This window comes from Debaryomyces hansenii (genome assembly GCF_000006445.2).
Source record: "Debaryomyces hansenii CBS767 chromosome C complete sequence".
In the NCBI taxonomy this organism is placed as follows: domain Eukaryota; kingdom Fungi; phylum Ascomycota; class Pichiomycetes; order Serinales; family Debaryomycetaceae; genus Debaryomyces; species Debaryomyces hansenii.
In genome coordinates, this window is record NC_006045.2 from 1,144,340 (window position 1) to 1,165,047 (window position 20,708).

The 20,708-nt window shown below is 36.1% G+C and overlaps 8 protein-coding genes across 8 annotated transcripts; 4 read left to right on the top strand and 4 right to left on the bottom strand. All coding sequences in view use genetic code 12, as the record gives it.

The window, feature by feature from the left end:
- Positions 1-33: 33 nt before the first annotated feature.
- Positions 34-3,222, bottom strand: DEHA2C13068g (DEHA2C13068p; the record flags this gene model as incomplete). The annotated part of the gene is made up of 1 exon (XM_458244.1): positions 34-3,222. One exon carries the CDS (start codon positions 3,220-3,222, stop codon positions 34-36), a length of 3,189 nt encoding a protein of 1,062 aa, XP_458244.1.
- Positions 3,223-3,403: 181 nt separating this feature from the next.
- DEHA2C13090g (DEHA2C13090p) lies at positions 3,404-6,256 on the bottom strand (the record flags this gene model as incomplete). Its single annotated transcript, XM_458245.1, has 1 exon — positions 3,404-6,256. The coding sequence occupies one exon, from the start codon at positions 6,254-6,256 to the stop codon at positions 3,404-3,406; it is 2,853 nt and encodes a 950-aa protein (XP_458245.2).
- Positions 6,257-6,850: 594 nt separating this feature from the next.
- Positions 6,851-8,497, bottom strand: DEHA2C13112g (DEHA2C13112p; the record flags this gene model as incomplete). The annotated part of the gene is made up of 1 exon (XM_458246.1): positions 6,851-8,497. The coding sequence occupies one exon, from the start codon at positions 8,495-8,497 to the stop codon at positions 6,851-6,853; it is 1,647 nt and encodes a 548-aa protein (XP_458246.2).
- Positions 8,498-8,696: 199 nt separating this feature from the next.
- DEHA2C13134g (DEHA2C13134p) lies at positions 8,697-9,680 on the top strand (the record flags this gene model as incomplete). The annotated part of the gene is made up of 1 exon (XM_458247.1): positions 8,697-9,680. One exon carries the CDS (start codon positions 8,697-8,699, stop codon positions 9,678-9,680), a length of 984 nt encoding a protein of 327 aa, XP_458247.2.
- A 1,844-nt stretch (positions 9,681-11,524) lies between these two features.
- Positions 11,525-14,638, top strand: DEHA2C13156g (DEHA2C13156p; the record flags this gene model as incomplete). The annotated part of the gene is made up of 1 exon (XM_002770162.1): positions 11,525-14,638. One exon carries the CDS (start codon positions 11,525-11,527, stop codon positions 14,636-14,638), a length of 3,114 nt encoding a protein of 1,037 aa, XP_002770208.1.
- A 104-nt stretch (positions 14,639-14,742) lies between these two features.
- On the bottom strand, positions 14,743-16,254 carry DEHA2C13178g (DEHA2C13178p; the record flags this gene model as incomplete). The annotated part of the gene is made up of 1 exon (XM_458251.1): positions 14,743-16,254. One exon carries the CDS (start codon positions 16,252-16,254, stop codon positions 14,743-14,745), a length of 1,512 nt encoding a protein of 503 aa, XP_458251.2.
- A 244-nt stretch (positions 16,255-16,498) lies between these two features.
- Positions 16,499-19,453, top strand: DEHA2C13200g (DEHA2C13200p; the record flags this gene model as incomplete). Its single annotated transcript, XM_458252.2, has 1 exon — positions 16,499-19,453. The coding sequence occupies one exon, from the start codon at positions 16,499-16,501 to the stop codon at positions 19,451-19,453; it is 2,955 nt and encodes a 984-aa protein (XP_458252.2).
- Positions 19,454-19,931: 478 nt separating this feature from the next.
- Positions 19,932-20,663, top strand: DEHA2C13222g (DEHA2C13222p; the record flags this gene model as incomplete). The annotated part of the gene is made up of 2 exons (XM_458253.1): positions 19,932-19,956; positions 20,068-20,663. The coding sequence occupies 2 exons, from the start codon at positions 19,932-19,934 to the stop codon at positions 20,661-20,663; spliced, it is 621 nt and encodes a 206-aa protein (XP_458253.1).
- Positions 20,664-20,708: the final 45 nt, after the last annotated feature.

Sequence of the window (20,708 nt, forward strand, 5' to 3'; positions counted from 1 at the left end):
ACTATAATACATAAAATATACATCAGTGAATAACTAAAGATATAATGAACCAGCTGAAACAATATCTCTGTGAACTAATCCCATTGATTTTTCCATCTTTTCTTCTAATTCGGCGTTACCAATGGTTTTAGCTGCAGTTACCATTTGTCTCAACATTTCTTCCAATCTCTTAAACATTCTAATTAAAGAACCTTCATAGACATCAGTCATCTTACAAATTTGTGTAAAAGATGCACCCTTACACCAAGCATATGTAACTTCCATTAATTCTGGTCTGAATGATTCAACGTATTCCTTTTCAACGAGTTCTATCTTACATTCTTTGAAGACTTTGGCTATTTTACTAGCCATATCTTGCATTGACTTCAATGGCTCAGCCAATTCAGGCTTCAATCTAGGAACTTCCTTAGCCTTTTCTTGGAAGACAAAGCATGATAATAACGATGCACATTGTTCGCAAGTTAAGTCATTAAATGTACCATTGAATATCAATTCGGTCAATAATAATTCATCCCCAGTACTGATTTCACAAGCAACTCTACCTTTTAATTCAATGATATCATTTTGTGTAGTGAATCCCAATCTTCTAAGGACTCTCTTTCTATGCCTCAAATCGTCCAATTGAATAACTGCTTGAGCCTCCAATATTTTATCTTTAAGAGACTTGATTTTATTTTCAATCTCCACCTTTTCACTATATTTCTCATATAAATCTTTCAATCTCACAGACTCATGAAGAGGGTTACTTAACATCTTCGATTCCAAGACATCGATCTTTCTTAACAATAATTTAAAGTCATTATCATCGATTTTCATACTTTCAATTGGATCCATTAATGGAATACCATCTGGAAGTCTCTTTGGTAAATCCTTCATAGTCTTCAATAAATTCTTTTTAGCGCTTGAACTTTTGAATTCGTCCGGAACTCTTAATCTAACACTACTAATCTTTTCAATTGAATCCAAAGTTATTGGAATGTATTCTGCTCTAGATTTTTCACCAGCGTTAGCTGGTCTAATACCGATTGGAAGATCTGGATTAAATGACTTAATTAAATTGACTGGAGAATCAACAAACATCGTGTAAACAAAAACGTTCACAATATATGCTTCGTGATCGCTGTACGTTTGGGATGGGTTTCTCTTGTTAGTTCTTTTTGTGAAAGATGTGACCATACCCCAACCATAATCCATGTCGCCAACCTTAACCTTTATAACTCTTCCTGCTTGTAAGAAAGGTAAAATGTGACCCGGGTGAGTAACGACTTGGCGAACATCATCCTGATATATATCAAACTGCTTTTTCAAATCATAATATTCCCTGACTGTTGCCTCATCATCAATTTGAATACTGTTCGATTTCAAAGTTAATTCCTGTAAGTTCTTCTCTAATACAGGAACAGATGCTGCGTTTTGAAATTGATAAAATGAGCTTTCCAACATGAATTCTGGAGAAATACCTTCAACCCTCATCAAATTCAAAATCATATTATATCCTAAATGGAAGGCTGAATCCAATCTATCTGCTTGACCTTTTACCATTCCTTTTGCAACTTGTGGCTCCATTTTTTCATCAATCATCATAATAACAATACCACGATCATCTAGACCACGACGACCTGCTCTACCGGACATCTGAATGTATTCACCTCCAGAAACCCAACGGAAACCTTTACCATCCCACTTACGGACAGATGTGAAAACAACTGTTTTAGCAGGCATATTAAGACCAATGGAGAAAGTTTCGGTAGCAAATAAAACCTTTAAAAGCCCTTCCTGGAACAAAATTTCAATAATTTCTTTTAAGATTGGTAATAACCCAGAATGATGAATACCAATACCACGTCTTAATAAAGGCAAAATATTCTTGATTTGGGGAAGCTCTTTATCAGCATCAGGTAACAATTCAATTGCATTATTGAAGATTTTTGTTAACGCTTCTCTTTCGTCATCTGTATTGAAATCTAATTTTGACATTTTCAAAGCCAAAGATTCACAATCTCTCTTAGAGAAAGAGAAAACAATAACTGGGTTATATCTTTTCATATAGATCATTTTAACAATCTTGTAAATATCTGACTTACCATCCTTGTTACCCCCTTTATATGTTTGTCCCTTTTTACCTTTAGATTTATCAGCCGATGATGGATCATCGCCAACATTGTCACTAATGGACGCCATAGCTTTTTGGAAATTTTCTTCTCTGAAAGTTCCTTTTTCATCAACAACCAAATGGATACCATCTCCTGCCGCAGGGAACAAATAATGTTGCAATGGGGTTGGACGGAAATCTGTATAAACAACATGACATGGTTGTGCATGAATTTTGACAATCCATTCTGCAAATTCCATGGCATTTGGGATAGTGGCCGAAAGAAAAACATAATGAACCTTATCTGGCAATAAGATAATTGTTTCTTCCCAAACAACACCACGAGCCTTATCTCTCATATAATGAACTTCATCAAAGATCACCCACGCAACTTCTCTCATAACTTCGGAACCTCTATACAACATACTACGTAAAATTTCAGTAGTCATAACTAAACAACCAGCATCAGGATTAATAGTAACATCACCAGTCATTAAACCTACGTCACCAAATTCTGCCAATAGTTCTCTGTACTTCTGGTTACTTAATGCCTTAATTGGAGAGGTATAAATGACTCTTTGTTTTTCTCTTAATGATTGGGCGATAGCGTATTCTGCAACTACTGTTTTACCGGCAGAGGTATGCGCTGAGACCAATACTGATTCGCTTCTATCAATACACGAAATGGCTGTATCTTGGAAAGGATCCAAAACGAACGGATAAGTTCTTGCTTCGTTTTGTCTTTTATGCTCACCAATGGGAACATATGGATATTCAGGTGGAATAGCAACTTGATGTCTAACTTGATGTCTCAACTGTAATTGTCCTGGCTTTGCATCTGATGTTTTTCCCATTAATCCATCTGATACAGCAACTTCTCTTGAAGCCTCAATTTCGACAGCATCGAAAACAACAGGAGTGATATCTTGCTTAGCTTTAGTTTTTTCATCCTTTTTCGTGTCAGTTTTCTTTTCTTTCTTAGCCTGTTTTTCTTCGCCATTCTCTTTAGGCTCTTCGGAAGCTTGACGCTTTTTCGAAGTTTCCTTCTTTGAGTTTGGTTCCGTCTGTATCACAGGTGGAGCATTGGCTGGTGCTTCGTCAAAGACGTCAAACAAATCTTCACCATCCATACTGATAATATGTGTGAATAGTACTAAGAAAATAGTTATAATTCATATATTTTTCAAATAATATTTATGTCTGCGATTCTCAAAAAAAAAAAAAAAAATTGAACTCATCGAATACAAGTTTAGTAACTTAGTTTTATGCAATTTATGTCTATAAAGTTTTAAAAAATCTAGATATCTATAGTTAAGCTTCAACTCCTTCAAAAGAGACTTTTTCTTGGTTTTGTAATGCTTTTAAAGTTCTCCATTTTTCTCTGTCATATTCCCCAATTACGGCACTTGGAACAGAACTAACTCTTGATCGCTCTGAACTATGAGCAGTATCCAAATCCCAGAAACTCAATGCGTTTTCATTAGCATATATCAGACATCCATCATTATTATTATTATTAAACAATTTATTTTGGGAGGCTGGTTTTGAACATTCTGCAAAAGAAGGTTCTACGGGGCTTGGTGTCTGAAACTTGCTAGGTGATCTAAGGAGGGCCTTGAAGGTTTTTTTGGGGGAACTCGATTTGGACGATTTACTGGAGTACATAGAAAACTGGTTTGACACCACAGAACTTGTATGCTTGTGATAGGAATTAATATTGGGATCTTTCAATGAACTCAAATCGACACTATACCTAGTGTTTGGCTTTCGTTTAAAAATGACATTTAGACGTTTCGGACTCTCTTGGAAAAACTTCTTTATTGGAGAAGAACTTGCGGTTAAAGAAACGTTACGTTCTGGGGGCGTGTTAATGTGACGTAATGTGTTTTCCAGAGATTTGATGGACAAACTCTTTGATTCTTGTGAAGCACTATACACACAGTCTAACCCAGGATACGGCTCTCTATATGTGTGTAATGATGGAGCACTCGAAGACCTATTCAAAGAAGTAAACGAGTAGTCAGGCTCTACCTCTTTAGTACTACCTGTAGCACTATGTAGATCACTCAAGTTGTCGATATTATCTAGGCGATATTCTAAAGGTGGTAATAAATCCATATCAGCAGGTATCACTGAATCACTGTCGGTGCTCATAGATTTCAAATTGTGATCACTTACTAACCTTGTGATACCAGCAATATTCAAGTTCGCACCAGATCTAGTTCTATGTTCATTCCATTTTATTGAATTACTATCCCAATCCTTCAAGGATATATGGTTCATAGAACTTGAAGTCCCGTTTTCTTTTCCCTCCTGCTTCCACATAAAATTCGAAGTGGAACTGGATTTTGGAATTTTCTCTAGACCATTAAGGGCTTTATAGTAATCCTCAGGTAACTGTTCTTCTACTTTTTGTTGACCCGATTGAGCAAAGGTTTGCTTTTCAAAATTAAGATCGTTAAATTGATAGGTACCTTTTTTCTTCGGAGTCTTTTTGAAGATTTCAGATGGTTCTTCAATAACTGCTGTATCTTGGTCGAAACCTCTAAATTTATCCTGGTCTATAGGCTCATCAAATTCAGATATGAAAGGTAAGTTCAAATAATCTGGACTATCATCAGATTCTGTTATTTCTCCAATGTTGGATTTTTCAGCCTCACTCAGATCACCCTCGCCCACAGGACTCAAATCTGATCCAACATCTCTTTGCAAATTGGAGGAATGTTTAGGACTACCTTTCTGACTGAAAGGACTCTTATTCTGTTCTTCAGTCTGTTTACCCTGTATTTCTTGTTGTCTTCTTAATTCCATAATAGGACTTTCACCACTTCTTAAAACCGCCGGTAACAAGGATTCATTAACATTTCTAAGAAATATTTTTTCATCATGTATTGACTTTCGTCTTTGATCTACATTTGACTTTCTAGACTTACCACCACCAATAGAACTAGCTGATTTAGATCTCTTTACGATATTTTTATTACCAACAACTTTAATATTATGTTCCCCTTGGGGAATATCATTACAGTTTGACTCTATCAATGAAACTCGTCTATGCTTGTTAGTGCTCGATTCATAACTGTTAATACCAGCGCTCTGGTCATAGACGTAATTCACTGGGGTGGCTTGCGAACAGTTCTGATTCAATTTTTTTATATCAGAATGGTTCAAATCTGGAATAGCTTCGAACCTAGGTTTCTTATTATTGATGTTTATATTATTATCAAGGTTGGCTGTCTTTATAAAGTTTGGAACGCTCTTTGATTGTTTCAAATCGGGTATCACATTTGGATTCTCGTTCACAAGTTTGTTACTTGAATCTATTGCCCTTGTATTCATCCTAAATAAGCCAAAATTTGTTCTTTTGGAAAACGATTTTGTCGGTGTTTCAGGCGTGGGAATATTAGTTAAATCGGTTGAAAGTTTTATTGAATGTAAGTTTGCATTGGAATCCATCCAATTCTTGTTTGTATAGTACAGATAATCTGATGCTTCGTCAGTTGGAGTATAGTTCATGATATATGCTAGGTCATTGTCGGCGTTGATATTATTGATTGTAGTCTTAACCACAGTATCGTACATTGGGCCTTCAACCAAAGTTTGATCCGAGATCTTTTTTGATACTTGTTGGTATTGCGTGACATTTAAATGTTGCGATGAATTATCTTTCTCAATAGGATATGTCCCACTGGTTGGGGAACCACAAGAAGTGTCAGACAGAGAAACCGTATCTTTCTCCAAGTCGACGTCTTCTATTTCATCAGGACCACTTTGTAAAAATACAACGAAGAGTAAAGTTATGGAAATAGCCATGAGAAATACATCTATAATGAATAATGTCGGCACTGCCACCTCCCACCCTTTGAATCCTTTTGAAAAATCAAAATGATTATGAATAATGTTAATGCAGAATACGATACCTGTGACAATCTGAAAAATGTAGGCCACTAATTGTAAGATGAAAAAAATAGGGGTTAAGTTCAGTCTGAACAACATCTGGATAACCAATAAACCACCACTTATAAAACCTCCGATTATAAATAAAAGCAATGCAATAGCCATGTTCTGGCTTGTTAAAATGGCTATTCCAAGTGATGATGTTGTTATGCTCAACAACATCACTAGTAGATCAACCGGAATCGCTATTAGCATGCAATCCACCATTTTATGAAATTATGAATGAGCGTTAGTACCTCTTGTTTTCTGAAGAAAATCAACCGTGAGTGTAGTTAGTTGGATGGGTATTTATGAATTAAAAAGATCTTTGTAATGAATCGACGATAATGTTGTTCCACTAATTATTGTCCTTGTTAACTGAATATTGCCGGGCGGCCTGTATATTGTTTTATTTAAACATAATCATCGATGAATGGTTTATGTACTGGAAGCATCTTATTTTTGATGTATATAGTCTTAACCAATTAGTTAATATTATTGATACTTTGTTTATAAATTTCCTATTTAAGAACATGTTGCGAAATTTTTGTATCGTGGATCGTCTCAATTGAGATTTAGCGACAATAGGTATCATGATCAGGATATTCCATGAGGTATTCCATTCGTGTTGAGTAGGCTACAGCAATAGTAAATAGCAATACATATATGTCGACATAAACTATTAAACGAAATCATTTAAAACAATCAAACTGATTTCAAAAACGTACAAAAAATAATTGTTTAGAATACGATGCACTCTAATTCTAGCAAATTAACATCGGATAAATCACATGGATTCGGGTATCGTGATGCTATCACAGATTAGTACTTGTAGTCACCCTTAACCCATCTGTTTACCATATCTAAAGCATTTTCAGGTTGGTCGTAAGGAACCATATGTCCCCCACCGAAAATTCTTAAAAAGGTAAAGTGCTTGTAGTTCTTAACTTCACCGGCAGTTTCTTTACCGACCTTCCATTCTCTAATAGGTTGTTCAGCAAACTTTTCTTGACCAGACCATGGTAATTTATCAGTCCAGGCTTGGTTACCTAACCAGTTACAGATGAAATCCTTATCACCAGCATAGATTAAGATAGGTAACTCTTGTTCTAACAAGTCGACGACCGCCTTATGGTAAGGCTTCATCCAGTCACCTGCAAGCAAAAAGTTTCTGTTGATATCAAAATTACAAGATTCGTATGCGTCGACTTCTACACCTAATTTGGATTTAACTTCATCTTGATTCAAGTATTGATCAATGTATTCCAAATCAGAGTAGCATAAACTAGAGCCTTCACACATGGTACGGATATCGTACACATTTCTGCCTGACTTTTGGTATGGTCCCATTTGGCCGTTGTTACAATAGATGGTAGCTGGAACACAGGACCAGATAGATCCGGAGTCATAACAGGATTCAATTAAGGATAAACATCTTGGAATGGAATCAGTCATAGATTGGCATTCACCTGGTTCCAAAACAGATGGCTCACCACCCTTACCACAAGCCATTGGTTCGTAGTACTCGTATTGGGTCAAAGGATCAGTCAAACCGTTACCAATTAAAACCGAACTCAAGTTGAATGAACGATCATCATGAGATAAAATTTCAGTGGCAAAGACTGGAATATAGTGACCAGCATACGATTCACCGGCAATGTGGAAATCTGGTTTCTTGTACTCAGGGAATTGCTTGAAGAACAATTCTAAGAAGGCATAAACATCCTTTCCGGCAGCAATGGTGTTTGTGATAGAATCAGACGAGTAAGAAAATCCAACATTAACCGGTTGGTCTAAAAAGATAATCGATGCGTTATTGTTCCAACTATGAGGGTTACGAATAGGCTTTAAGTCGGCACCAATGGACGATGGGCCCAATTCGAAAAACAAACCTGTCAACGACGAACAACCTGGACCACCATTCAACCAAAGAATAACTGGGTCATTCTTAGGGTCGTTTCTCGATTCGAAAAACCAGTAGAAAAAGTGCTTGTCTTCGTCCTTGACATCCAAATAACCAGTATATTGCTTGACGTCATCAATTCCCAAATCCTTTGGAGTCGACTTAACTCTCAATTTGTGGTTTGGAACCTTAGCATCCTCAACGTGGAAGTTAAACATATCCGACGACTTAGGTGTAACAGTCTTTGGATTGGTCTTAAAGTTCATCTTGCCAACAGTGTCTGGAAATTGAAGCATCATTTCCAGCCATATTTGCTTGGTATTCTTAGGAATCTCCGATAATGGCTCATTCAAGTACTTAGCAATAGACTCAATGACATTGTTCTTACCAATATCGAAATTATCGACGAAATTGCTGTATTGCGATTGAACCTTGTCAAAATTAAGATTAAGATGCTGTTGAACGTTATCAACGTACGGTTGGAATGTAGGAACTCTTAAACTTTCAGCGCCACCAATCACTGATGCAATTGATGTTACTGTAGCAATTGAAACTGATAATCTCATAGTATCTAATCGAGTATTATCAATATCAACTTAGTATGTTTGATAAAAAGACCATTCAAATGATAAGGGTTATCCCTATTATTGCCTTTTGATGGTACGGTGATTACATAATCCAATCTTGTGACCTCAATATCACAAAAATGCCTAAGATGGCTTGCTTAGAGGTTATTAGGCCAGCATTACCAGCTAAACGCAGTATATGGAGGATTTAGGCCGTCGGAAGCATGGAGAAATGACCACAGGAAAGGGTAGACTTAAAATTTCCTGGCGAGATGAGAAAGTCGAAAAGATAGGTGAGGGCGTTTCCGGATATATCGATCTTTACCAATCAAGACTGACGCTGGATAGATATGTAGTGAAAACGTACCATTGTCGAGAGAAATACGAGACTAAGGTCGAATACCAGAAACGAGTACTACATGAGTACAATATTCTTCGAGGGTTGCAAAATGGGCACGTTATTGAGGTGTATAAGGAAGAGGTGTCGTGGTTTGGGGCCACCGTGAGAATATACATGGAAGCAGGTACCGCTGACTTGTATAAAATTCTCAAAGACAAGAAGTCGGAGGCGAGAAATACGAAGGAAATGTTATGTTTGTGGAAACAATTATGCTACGGAATCGATTATTTGCACAATACTGCTAAGATATGTCATCGTGACTTGAAGCTCAATAACTTGGTGCTTGATTCGCACACAGGTATGTTGAAGATGATCGATCTAGCTACTGCGTTCGAGTTTTCTAGGGATCCGGACACAGGCGCGTACGGCGACCGGGAATATGAAGCCATCGGTCTTGTGGGGTCTAATAGCTACATGGCACCCGAGACCGTGCAGCAGTTTCACTATGACGGAAAGAAGGCCGATATATGGTCGGTGGGGATCATCTTATTTTACATGCTCAACGCAAAATTCCCGTGGAAGTCTGCAAGGTTAACTGATCGCAAATATGTGGCCTATTGTAATCACGATGGCACCAAGAATGCTACCGAACTGGGGTTTGCAACTATTTCTCAATACTTACCGCCAGAGTCTCACGATTTGGTGGGCAGAATTCTTGAGGCTAAACCACAGGAGCGGGCAAGTATTAGTGATTGTTTAAAAGATGAATGGTTCAATAAACTAGGTGTTTGTGATGATTCAACCTGTGGCCTCGATCATACTATACTAGCTCAGGGTGTTTAGACGCTCGAAAAATGCGACTCGGGATCGAGCATTTATTGACCCCGAAACGATAAGGAGTCAGAGTGATCACGAGACGTGACTCCGAATTTTCACTCACCATTCTGTCGACTCATCTATATAAGTTCGGAGCTGGTATGGATTTTGAGGTGCAATACATTAATTGATCAACGCAATAACAGGTATAATGATTCCAACAACCTTACGTACATTGAGAACCTCGTCTAAGAGATTGCCTGGTTCCTTTTCCAGATGCTATGCATTGTCTGCTAATGCACAATCATTGATCTCAAAAGCTGTGAAGGACGTCGACCCAGAGATGGCCGAAATTTTACAACAAGAAAGAAACAGACAAAAAAGCTCGATTACTTTGATTCCATCGGAAAATTTCACTTCCAAGGCTGTTATGGACTTGTTAGGATCGGAGATGCAAAACAAGTACTCCGAAGTTACCCTGGTGAAAGATACTACGGTGGTAATGAAATCATAGATAAAGCTGAGTCATTATGTCAAAAGAGAGCATTAGAAGCATTTGACTTGAACCCGGAAGAATGGGGTGTCAACGTGCAGCCATTATCCGGTGCTCCAGCTAACTTGTACGCTTACTCTGCTGTTTTGGAAGTAGGTGACAGAATCATGGGTTTGGACTTACCTCACGGAGGACATTTATCCCACGGTTACCAAACTCCAACAACCAAAATTTCATACATCTCGAAGTATTTCCAAACCATGCCATATAGATTAAACGAAGAAACCGGTTTAATTGACTATGACACCTTAGAGGCCAATGCCATGTTATTCAGACCAAAGGTTATTGTTGCTGGTACTTCTGCATACTCTAGAATCATTGACTATAAGAGAATGAGGCAAATTGCCGACAAGGTTGGTGCCTACTTATTGAGTGATATGGCCCACATTTCCGGTTTGGTTTCTGCTGGTGTCACCGATTCACCATTCCCATTCTCCGATATTGTTACCACCACCACTCACAAGTCCTTGAGAGGTCCAAGAGGTGCCATGATTTTCTACAGAAAGGGTGTTAGAAAGGTCACCAAGAAGGGTAAGGAAATTCTCTACGACTTAGACAAGAAGATTAACTTCTCTGTTTTCCCAGCTCACCAAGGTGGTCCACACAATCATACCATCTCTGCTTTAGCCGTTGCTTTGAAGCAAACTTCTTACCCAGAATTCAAGGAATACCAAAAGGATGTCGTTGCCAATGCAGCCAGCTTCGCCAGCGAATTGCAATCCAAGGGTTTCACTTTAGTTTCCGGTGGTACTGACACCCACTTAATCTTAGTCGACTTGAGATCTAAGAACATTGACGGTGCCAGAGTTGAAGCCGTATTAGAAAGAGCTAACATTGCTGCCAACAAGAACACTGTTCCAGGTGACAAGTCCGCTTTATTCCCATCCGGTTTAAGAGTTGGTACCCCAGCTATGACCACTAGAGGCTTTGGTGCCTCTGAATTCGCAAGAGTTGCTGAATTCTTTGAAAGGGCTGTTCAGATTTCAATTGACTTGAAGGCTCAAGAACAAGGAAGCTCTTCAAAGGAATTGTTGGCCTCTTTCAAGCAATTGGCTAACAGTAGTAGTGCTGTTCAAGAATTAGCCACCGAAGTCAAGGATTGGGTTTCTACTTATCCTGTTCCAGGTGATCTTCCATAAATATTAATCGATAGTAGATAGTTATTAATAATATATTATAAAACAAAATCTCGGTAGTTAGGCTTGTAAATAATTTGAGTCGATTTTTGTACATGCGCATGCGTTGGAAATTTCAATATATTATGGAAAGAAACTAAACGCTTTAGATTTTTCGTACAAAAGAGATTCATAGGTTCTACATGACTGTATCATCGAAAGAGAAACATCCGTCGGAAGAGGCGAATGACCCGATAATAACTTCACGGTCTATTGAATCGGGTCCCAAGATGTCTAACACAATATCTTGGTCTAAAAATGGATTCATTGCCTATGCAGCTCCAGAACTTAATCCAAAGCATAACCTCAATTTAACTTACTTAGAGAATGTGGATGGGAAATCATGGCAACTAGCGAAACATCAGGGGATTAATGTTCGACCCCTGGCTGAGAGCAATCAGACTCCAGAGTTAAGACTAGTATCGTGGAGTAATCTAAGTACTGATTTGGCAGTGGCAGATATCCATGGCAATTTCTATGTATTGCTAGCAGGTGTTGGGCTATTAGAGAACAAGGATGCTAATGGATCGACCAGTAAGAATAACGGTCTGTCTGTACCGAGTACAACAAGTTCGCCTAGTTATGAATTGACATCCTATAACCACATGGAAATGATTTACCGAGACATAATTGACCCCCAGCCAACAGGACGAATGATTTCAATGTCACAGATAGTTTCGTTCAAATGGCTCAATATATTTAAGCCTCAGATTATAAACAAGCCTGCTGTATTGACAAAAGTGGATAATAATTCTCTGTCACTGCCACCCTTTGCATACACGTACGGCGTAGGCCAGCATCATCCTCATGGGACGTGTCATCCAATTTCTACAAAGCAAGCATGTATTGCATTAAGGCAAAATGGTGAATGTATATTGTATTTCCAGGGTGAACATAAAGTGGAATATCATAAAATATCAATCAAATTACAATTTCTGTCAAATGCAGTAATTATTACTAAATCATCCATAGGATTCAAAAATGATAAAGACGTCATAATCTCCGCTTTTGATGCGGTTTCTAATAGTATAAAGACTTTCTTAATTTCTATTGATTGGGGATTCTTGGTCGAATCAGCTCAGAAACAGAAAGTAGATCCACATTATCATACTCCCAAAGAAGCACAGAAGGTTCCGTCATTGATCTTGAAGACATTGCATGAGATGAAGCCAATCGCTGCGAATATATGTGAACTGAATAAGGAAAGTGAAATCGGTGACGATATTATGGATATCGATAATGAAGATAATCCTAAGCCAAAAGATATTAGACTTGGGGATATATCTTCAATAGATATTATATCGCCAAGCTTTGATGCGGATCTGAAATTAGATATATTGATAAGCTATGCGTACGAAAATGAAGCCTCAGAAATTACAACCACGATTTACAGATATATATTGGCTGATTCTCAGGATTTAGTGTCAGAAACGTTCGCTGATTTAGGCATGAGAAAGAATGTGTCAGCATCTCTCTCAGACGAAATTAAAGACTATAGTTTGGTATTGCAAGACAAGTTAACAAGACCTGGTCACATACAGAGAATTGAAACAGCTGTTGCCGATTCTTTCATTGTTCTAATATATACTCGCGGAGAAATTGATGTCATCGACAGACATAACCTACAAATAGTCAATAATCGCTCAGAGATAGAACTAAAAAATACCAAAGATGGTGACACCCCTCTGACTGTGTCAACCATGTTTGATGTTGGCTTTAATTTTCCGATTATACCAGTTACTGACAGAAGTCCTATAGTAATTGCAGTTTCACCTAATCTAACATCCATTGCATACACTAAAATCAATAATAAAGACCAGCAATTGAATTTGCAAGTCCTTGAGAAGAATACCAACCATGGAATATCTCCAAAGGAATTGTTTGTTACTTCTGTTGGATTTGCATTCCGCCACTCATACGCATGTTATACAAACTCTAGTGCGGATGATTTGTTAGCTTTAATTCAAAGTGAAATTAAGCGAGTAAGTGGATTATTACATAAGAGTGTTTCTGACAAGAAACATAATATCGAGACTATTTTGAACAAGTTTATTGAATCCATAATTTGCGAGTCTCACAAGGCAATTAATTTCCAATTAGATGCCTTTGGGAAAGAATCTGTGGATAAATTATTGTCTAATCCTCCATTGCAAAAATTATTATCGTTACAATTGGTTCTAGGTGAATTACAAAACCACGATCATATTATCAGCGATATTGCATGGATTGTCCTAAACTTAAGAAGCACAAGTTTTGGGATAATGTTTCTGTTGTCAAGTATTTATAGGCAGATCTCAAAAAAGAAACCAATTGATGATAGCTTACAGGATTCAATAGCTAGAGGTGAATGTATTATGTCTTTAATTGGAAATGTTAAGTGGTTGATAGATTTAATGGTATATTTCAATCAAGAACTATTGCAATTAAGTTACAGTAAGGATGACCCATCGCAAAGCAAACTTACTATGTCCAACTCTACAGTTCTTCCGGTTCTTATAAGTAAAGTACCACGGTTGTTTTTGATTTATGCTTTATCGTCTATTGGAAAAACTCACGAGATTTTAAAAAAATTAAATGAAGATTTATCCGAATCTAATAAAGTATTTACTCCTATGAAAGAGGCATTGAATAGGTATTTCACAATATGCAACCAATCTCCATTAAATTTAGGACTATTTGAGAATTTTTTAAGAGAATGTGATGCATTCATTATAAAAGAAATAGGTCAAAAAGTAGAAGGTAAAGACAAAGGCTACGGTTTGAAGATAGAACAAAAGCTAGTGTGTCAGGGTGAAATAACAGAAGAGATACTTCCGATTGCAAAGGCTTTGATTCAGAGACATTCAGCATATGTTAATAGAGATATGAAAGTATCTGAGCTTTACTTTTATGATGTTGATTGGATTGATATTGGTATATATAAGTTGAATTCAAATTACCCCGAAGCAAAATTCCCATCTGATCAATATCCGGTAATCCATAAATATCCAAACACATTGAAACAAGTAGTACCAAGGTTAAGATTTTCTGATAAGGAATGCATTGATGCGTTGAGAAAAATAGTTATTTCTGTTGATTTCGATGAAGGTTCAAAGACTACAAACCTATCAAAACTTCGTAAATGTACAAGATGTAGATCGTTTTCATTGGTGAACGATCCATTGGTGTTTGATTCTCCGGGGAATATTGGTTTATGGACTATGGTATTTCAAAGAACATGTATATGCGGTAATGCTTGGGTCAATTGTGGTAAATGAAGAGGTTTAATAGATAAACTATTTACTATAACATATATTTAATTGAATGTTTTCCACGAAATGAGGTGTCCGATGAAAAGATAGCTTTGAATAGAGTCAACTGTTTATTGTAATGATTTATCCGCTATGTCAACTTGTGGTAGTATATCTTGAACTTTTCTTCCATTACACATAAGACTAAAGTTTTTAGAAATTGGATCATGCCAGACGTTTAAATCAGTATTACTAAAGAGTAAATTCTGTAGAGTATCCTTTTTCAAATTCCAAATTTCAGATTCAGAGACATTCGGTGGATTAGCTAAATAATCTGAAACAATATTCGGCATCCCGTTTATTAAATGCTTTCTGGAGTACTCAAATTCAGACATTCGTAATAATAAGCTGTATAACATATCAAATGACAATTTGCCTATAACTGATGTAGTCAACCTTGGAATTAGCTTATTAAATACATTTTCCGAACCAATACAGTTCAATAGGATGCTAAAGTATTTTTGATTGAAAATAGATATTTCTTGTAGAATATCTTCAATTATTTCAAGAGGCAAGGCTCGCGGATTAAACGTGCTTAGCAACTTGATGTCACAATCTAAATGCAAGAATAGGTTATATGATTTAAATAATTCATACTGGCCAACGACTTCTTCATTAAACGTGAGAAGCTCGGGAACTTTAGAGTATGATACGTGAAATAATACGTCAACGATATCATTTGCATAGAAAGATTGAACAATGTCATCATTTTGTCTCGTTTTAAAATATGATATCAAATCTTTCAAGCATGGCTTAATATTATGGATGATATTCGTATCATTACCAAAGGTGTTTATCCGCTGAATTAACTTACTGTAGAATTGAATAAACAAAACTACCTGCAAAACATCATCATTTTCGTAAAACTCCAGATACGATAAAACGTAGTAATTCTTTGGTAAGTCAAATTGCTTCTCTAAAATATACGGCATCAACAAGAGAATATAGTCTAAAAATTTAACCAACTTATCTTCATTGTCTCTTGCGTGTTCGTATAAGTCTCTGAATTCCGTACTCAATAACTTTGTAGATACAACAGTACTCGAAAGATCAACTAATTCAGAGATTAGCAACTCAACTTGACTCACTACGTTCAATGTGGTATTCTTTTCAAAATATCTAGACAAAATGGTATCTAATATGGCTGTTTCATCAAATAACTTAACCGTGGTCTCCGACGTTGCATTATTCCGTAACAATCTTATAATCATACAGCAGATTGCCGAATCTCCCGTCAATCCATTTATTATAAAATCTAACGGATAAAGCAGTAAAATTTCCTCAATATTCAAATATGCTAATATTGCATCCAACAAACTTATCACCACCCGTTCAGGGTCTATTTCAAAATAATGCTCTCCATTCAACAAACTATTAATAGTTGGAATAAATAAAGATATGAACTTGTTCAGCCCAATGCTTCCATTTGGTTGTTCATCAGGAAAGATTATCGACCGATTGTTCTTTAATTGCAAAATGTAGTTTTCTATCAAAGTGGCGTTAACTACCTTATCGTTATTCAATATCTCATTTAAATGAACGTGTGTTTTTACAGAGCTGCTATCTATACCGTTATAATCCATTATGCTTTAGATGTCGTCTGTAGTCTTATTGATTATGTCTCATTAGTTTTACGATTTGAAAAAAGCCGTTTCATATAAACCATTATAGTAATATTCCTCTTTCAATTAGACGAGGTCTAATCTCCTGGCATATGCACGCGTGAAAAATCGTCAAGCAATTTTTTTTTATATTTTCTTTAAGTGTACATATATAGCTATACGGACGATAGAAACCGACTTCATTAAGGATAATTGGTAATTAGGTATGTCGATAAAAGATCTCGTGGATAATCCGACAATTTTTCCGATGACTAAAACTGAAACTACGAGCCAAACCACGAAGATGAACATAAATAATATCCTATCGCCAAAGGCCACGCCTAACACAGGCTCAATTTCAGTTTCAGACGATAACATAAGCTCGCATATGAAGGGAGAAAAGGAAAATATGTCGGTCAAACCAGTGGGAGAGATTGGTGATGTTTTGGCCCTTGATAGCAAACCAACCGGCGAGGAATCAACTATAGATACTTCTAAAACCGCGACGGAAAGCACACAAGTTGAACCAAGTAGCGAAAACAAAGTAAACGAGGAGGAAGATAAAGAAAACATAAAAGTCAAATCTGAGGAAAATAGTGAGTCAGATGAAATAGAGGCTAAGGTTTCAGATAAGAACGAAGAGGTTTACAGAGATAATGCAAAAAACCTCTTCGAAGAAGAATTTGTCACTATTGAGCCTGAAGAATATACTCGGTTCTTAGCTGCTGATGATGAGGAAAGCTTAAGGACTAGACAGATATATATGGATTTATTTGAATGGGACGCGAGTTTGTTGGTTTCAACAAGAATGCTTTGTTCGAAGTTGTATTTGAAAGGTGAGTCTCAAGAAATTGATAGAATCTTGTCTGCGTTCACCAAGTCTTATGTTAACCAACACAAGAGTAATATTTTTTGCACCACGAATTTTGAAAAGATATATATTATATTATACAGTTTAATCTTATTGAACACATCATTGCATAACGGTGAATTAAATAAAAGAAGCAAGATTGGTCAAACTGAATATATTAGGAATACATTTACCACGTTTGTGAACCAAAATCCTAAGAAACCCAAAAAATTAACTATCAAACAAAAACTTGCTATTGAAAAGGAATTATGCGATTATTACGACGATTTGGCAAGAAATGAACTATATTTAAAAAAATCCAGCCAAAAATTAGACGGTGGAAATGAAAAGAATAAAGCCTACATTAAGCGTCTTGCAGATAACTCGTCCAAATCAAATTTAAAACAAGACGATAGTGAATCACCTGTGTTATCTAGACAAGTGTCCGCTTCTTCTATTTGGTCTTCCGATACGAGTGGTAATCGTCGTTCCTCATTATACATACAACCAGTACAAACAGGAGGCTCAGGAATGTCTCATTTCTCTTCAAGAAATCAAACCAAAAAGAATCATCGAGTGGGTTTAGCAAGGGCATTGGTAGCAGAACAAAATCAAAAAGTTTGTTCAAGTAATAATTCGCTTATTTCTGTCAATACTACAAATACATTAAGAAACCACCCATCTTTAGATCCATCAATAATGGGAAATAAAGGGTTATTCAAAAAATCTTCCAGGGCCTCGGTGATTTCAAGAGATACGATTGTATCTAATATTCCGGATGATAATCTCTCTGTAACATCATTTACTAATGAAATGAAGAACTTTAATATTGATGCAGAATCACCACAGCTTCAACAGTTGGATGATTTTGATGTGGATGATTATCAAGACCAATATGATTTGACATTAGAGCTTGAGGGTTCTCCATATTTAAAAGAAGGATTACTTAAATCGAAGATTATCAATGATGACCAAGATAATAACCTGGAGTTTGATCGTAAAAGTACATCTAATGAATCAAGGTTTCTTTCTTTCTTCAGATCGAGTACTTATACAAATTCATCAGGGTCAAATAATGGGCCAGCCACATCTGCAGCATACGCGGAACACTTTGTGGTGGTTTCAAAAGGTGAATTATCGTTGTATTCGTTCGACCCTAAGGTTATAAAGAAGCATCAACAAAAGTTAAAGAAGTTGAAAACTCCGGCTGATGGCGATGATAACGAATCTTCGGAAGTGGGTGATGGTAATTGGTTAAAGAATGCGGCCAAAATTGGCACATATAACTTGTGTTCAACGTATGCCCAATTTGAAAGGCATTCAACTGGAATATTGCTTTCAACATCTGCGAAAAAGAAAAGCATCTTATGGTCATTGTCTTTTCCTAAAGTCTCGCATAAACAGCCCAAGAAAGTTGTGTTTGAAGCCGGAACTAAAGAAATAGCTCTCGAATTTATTAATACATGTAATTTTTGGGCATCCAAGATCACGGCAATTCCTACTAACGAAGAAAGTATTTCCTCAATTGAATATGGCTGGAACAATATAGATAAATTAATTGACAGAAAAGAAGAGTTCAAAAAAATGAAAAACATTCAAAAATGGGAACCTCTACCAAAAGGTGTTTACTTGAGTAATTATGTGGAGAATTCTGAAATTGATGATGAGGCAAGGAATTTTGGCATAATGAAACAATTCGTGAAAACAGTCAATTACTATAATAATTTGAGGAAAGTTTACCAGGAGTTTAATCAGTTAAAATTGAAATTCATTTCTAATTTTAACTCCAAACCTTTAAGCAATACTTCTAATTATAGTAGAATAATGGCTAATTATGAAAACAAGTCAAATGATTATCTTTTGGAATTAAGAAAATATAAGAATTATTTAATAATGCTAGGCTTTGGATTGCAACTAAGATTTGATTTGCAGGATGACGAACTCAATGACCACCGTGACGAATTCGCCAATGATGAATTAGAAAAAGACTTGACGAACGTGGAAGAGGATGATGGATTGAAAAGGTCCGTTAAAATTGAAATTTACAATTTATTCACAAGCTTGAAAGCGGTCGAAAAAATAATTCCAAATTACCATGCGAGTAAATCAATCAACTCTATTATTGAGTCTAAAAATGGTAGGGGTCCTTATCCCGATGAGCCATTTCCTTTGGTAAAATCGCCAAAAACATTTACCTTATCTAATTACAATAGTCATGAAAGCCCGATCGCACAATTATTACAAACTCCGCAGCAAGTACAATCAGGTCTGGAAATACCACACAGTTACAGTACCCGTACTATCAAGGAAGAGGAAGAGCTGGAGCCCTGAACCTGTCCTGATACTCAATCATATTTGAAGTTGAATTAAATGTTCTTCGCAGCTATGAATATGCTGAAAATAATTGATATATCCTATAATTCTCCAAAAGACCTATTTTTATTCTCTACATTACCTATTGTGATAACGTATGTTTACATATGGTTACGCCTTTCAATTCGTCTTTAATTTGTATTTTTAATCCATATATGTATAAGAACAATTTTATATTTCAACAAAATTATGTTAGTGAAAATATGAACAGATACACGACTTTCAGATTGTAGACCGCCACCAAATAAATGAATGGCAAACACTAGTTAGAAATGATAACTATATTAAATATAATTGGATATTGTTTAATTGACTAATATATTTTTGATAACACATAGTTTAAGTGAATTATCAATAGCACCCGAAACTAATTTTTCAATTGAGCGTTGATTTAGAAGATTTACACGTTTTATTCATATATTAACACAGATTTAAAATGTCGGATCCAAGTTCAATCAATGGTATGTATTGAATCGAATAAATTGACTCACATACTATGTTTTCGTGATATATCAAGAGAAGATAGTTTGTTGGAATAAAAAAATTATGGACTTGAAATATTAACATAATAGGTGGTTCTGCCGTGGCGATGGTCGGTAAAGATTGTATAGCAATAGCCTGTGATTTACGTTTAGGAAATCAGTCATTAGGGTTATCGAATAACTTTGAAAAGATTTTTCAACTTGGAGATAAAACATTTTTAGGATTGACAGGGTTGGCAACAGATGTAATTACATTATCAGAAACATTTAGGTTCAAGAACAATTTATATAAGTTAAGAGAAGAAAGAGAAATTGAGCCAACGACATTGGCAAACTTGGTTAGTTCTACATTATACGAAAAGAGATTCGGGCCTTATTTTGTTGGTCCAATAGTAGCAGGATTGGATTCGAAGACAAACAAGCCATTTATCTGTGGATTTGATTTGATCGGATGTATCGATTTCGCTAAGGATTTCATAGTCAGTGGAACTGCATCTGATCAATTATATGGTATGTGTGAATCTTTGTATGAGCCAAATTTGGAACCAGAAGATTTATTTGAAACCATCAGTCAATCCTTATTAAATGCAGTTGACAGAGATGCTTTGTCTGGTTGGGGTGCCGTTGTTTATATTGTTACTAAGGATAATGTTACTAAGAGAGTTTTGAAAACTCGTCAAGATTAATATAATGCATTTAGTGAATACAGATTAGAACCATTAAACACTCGT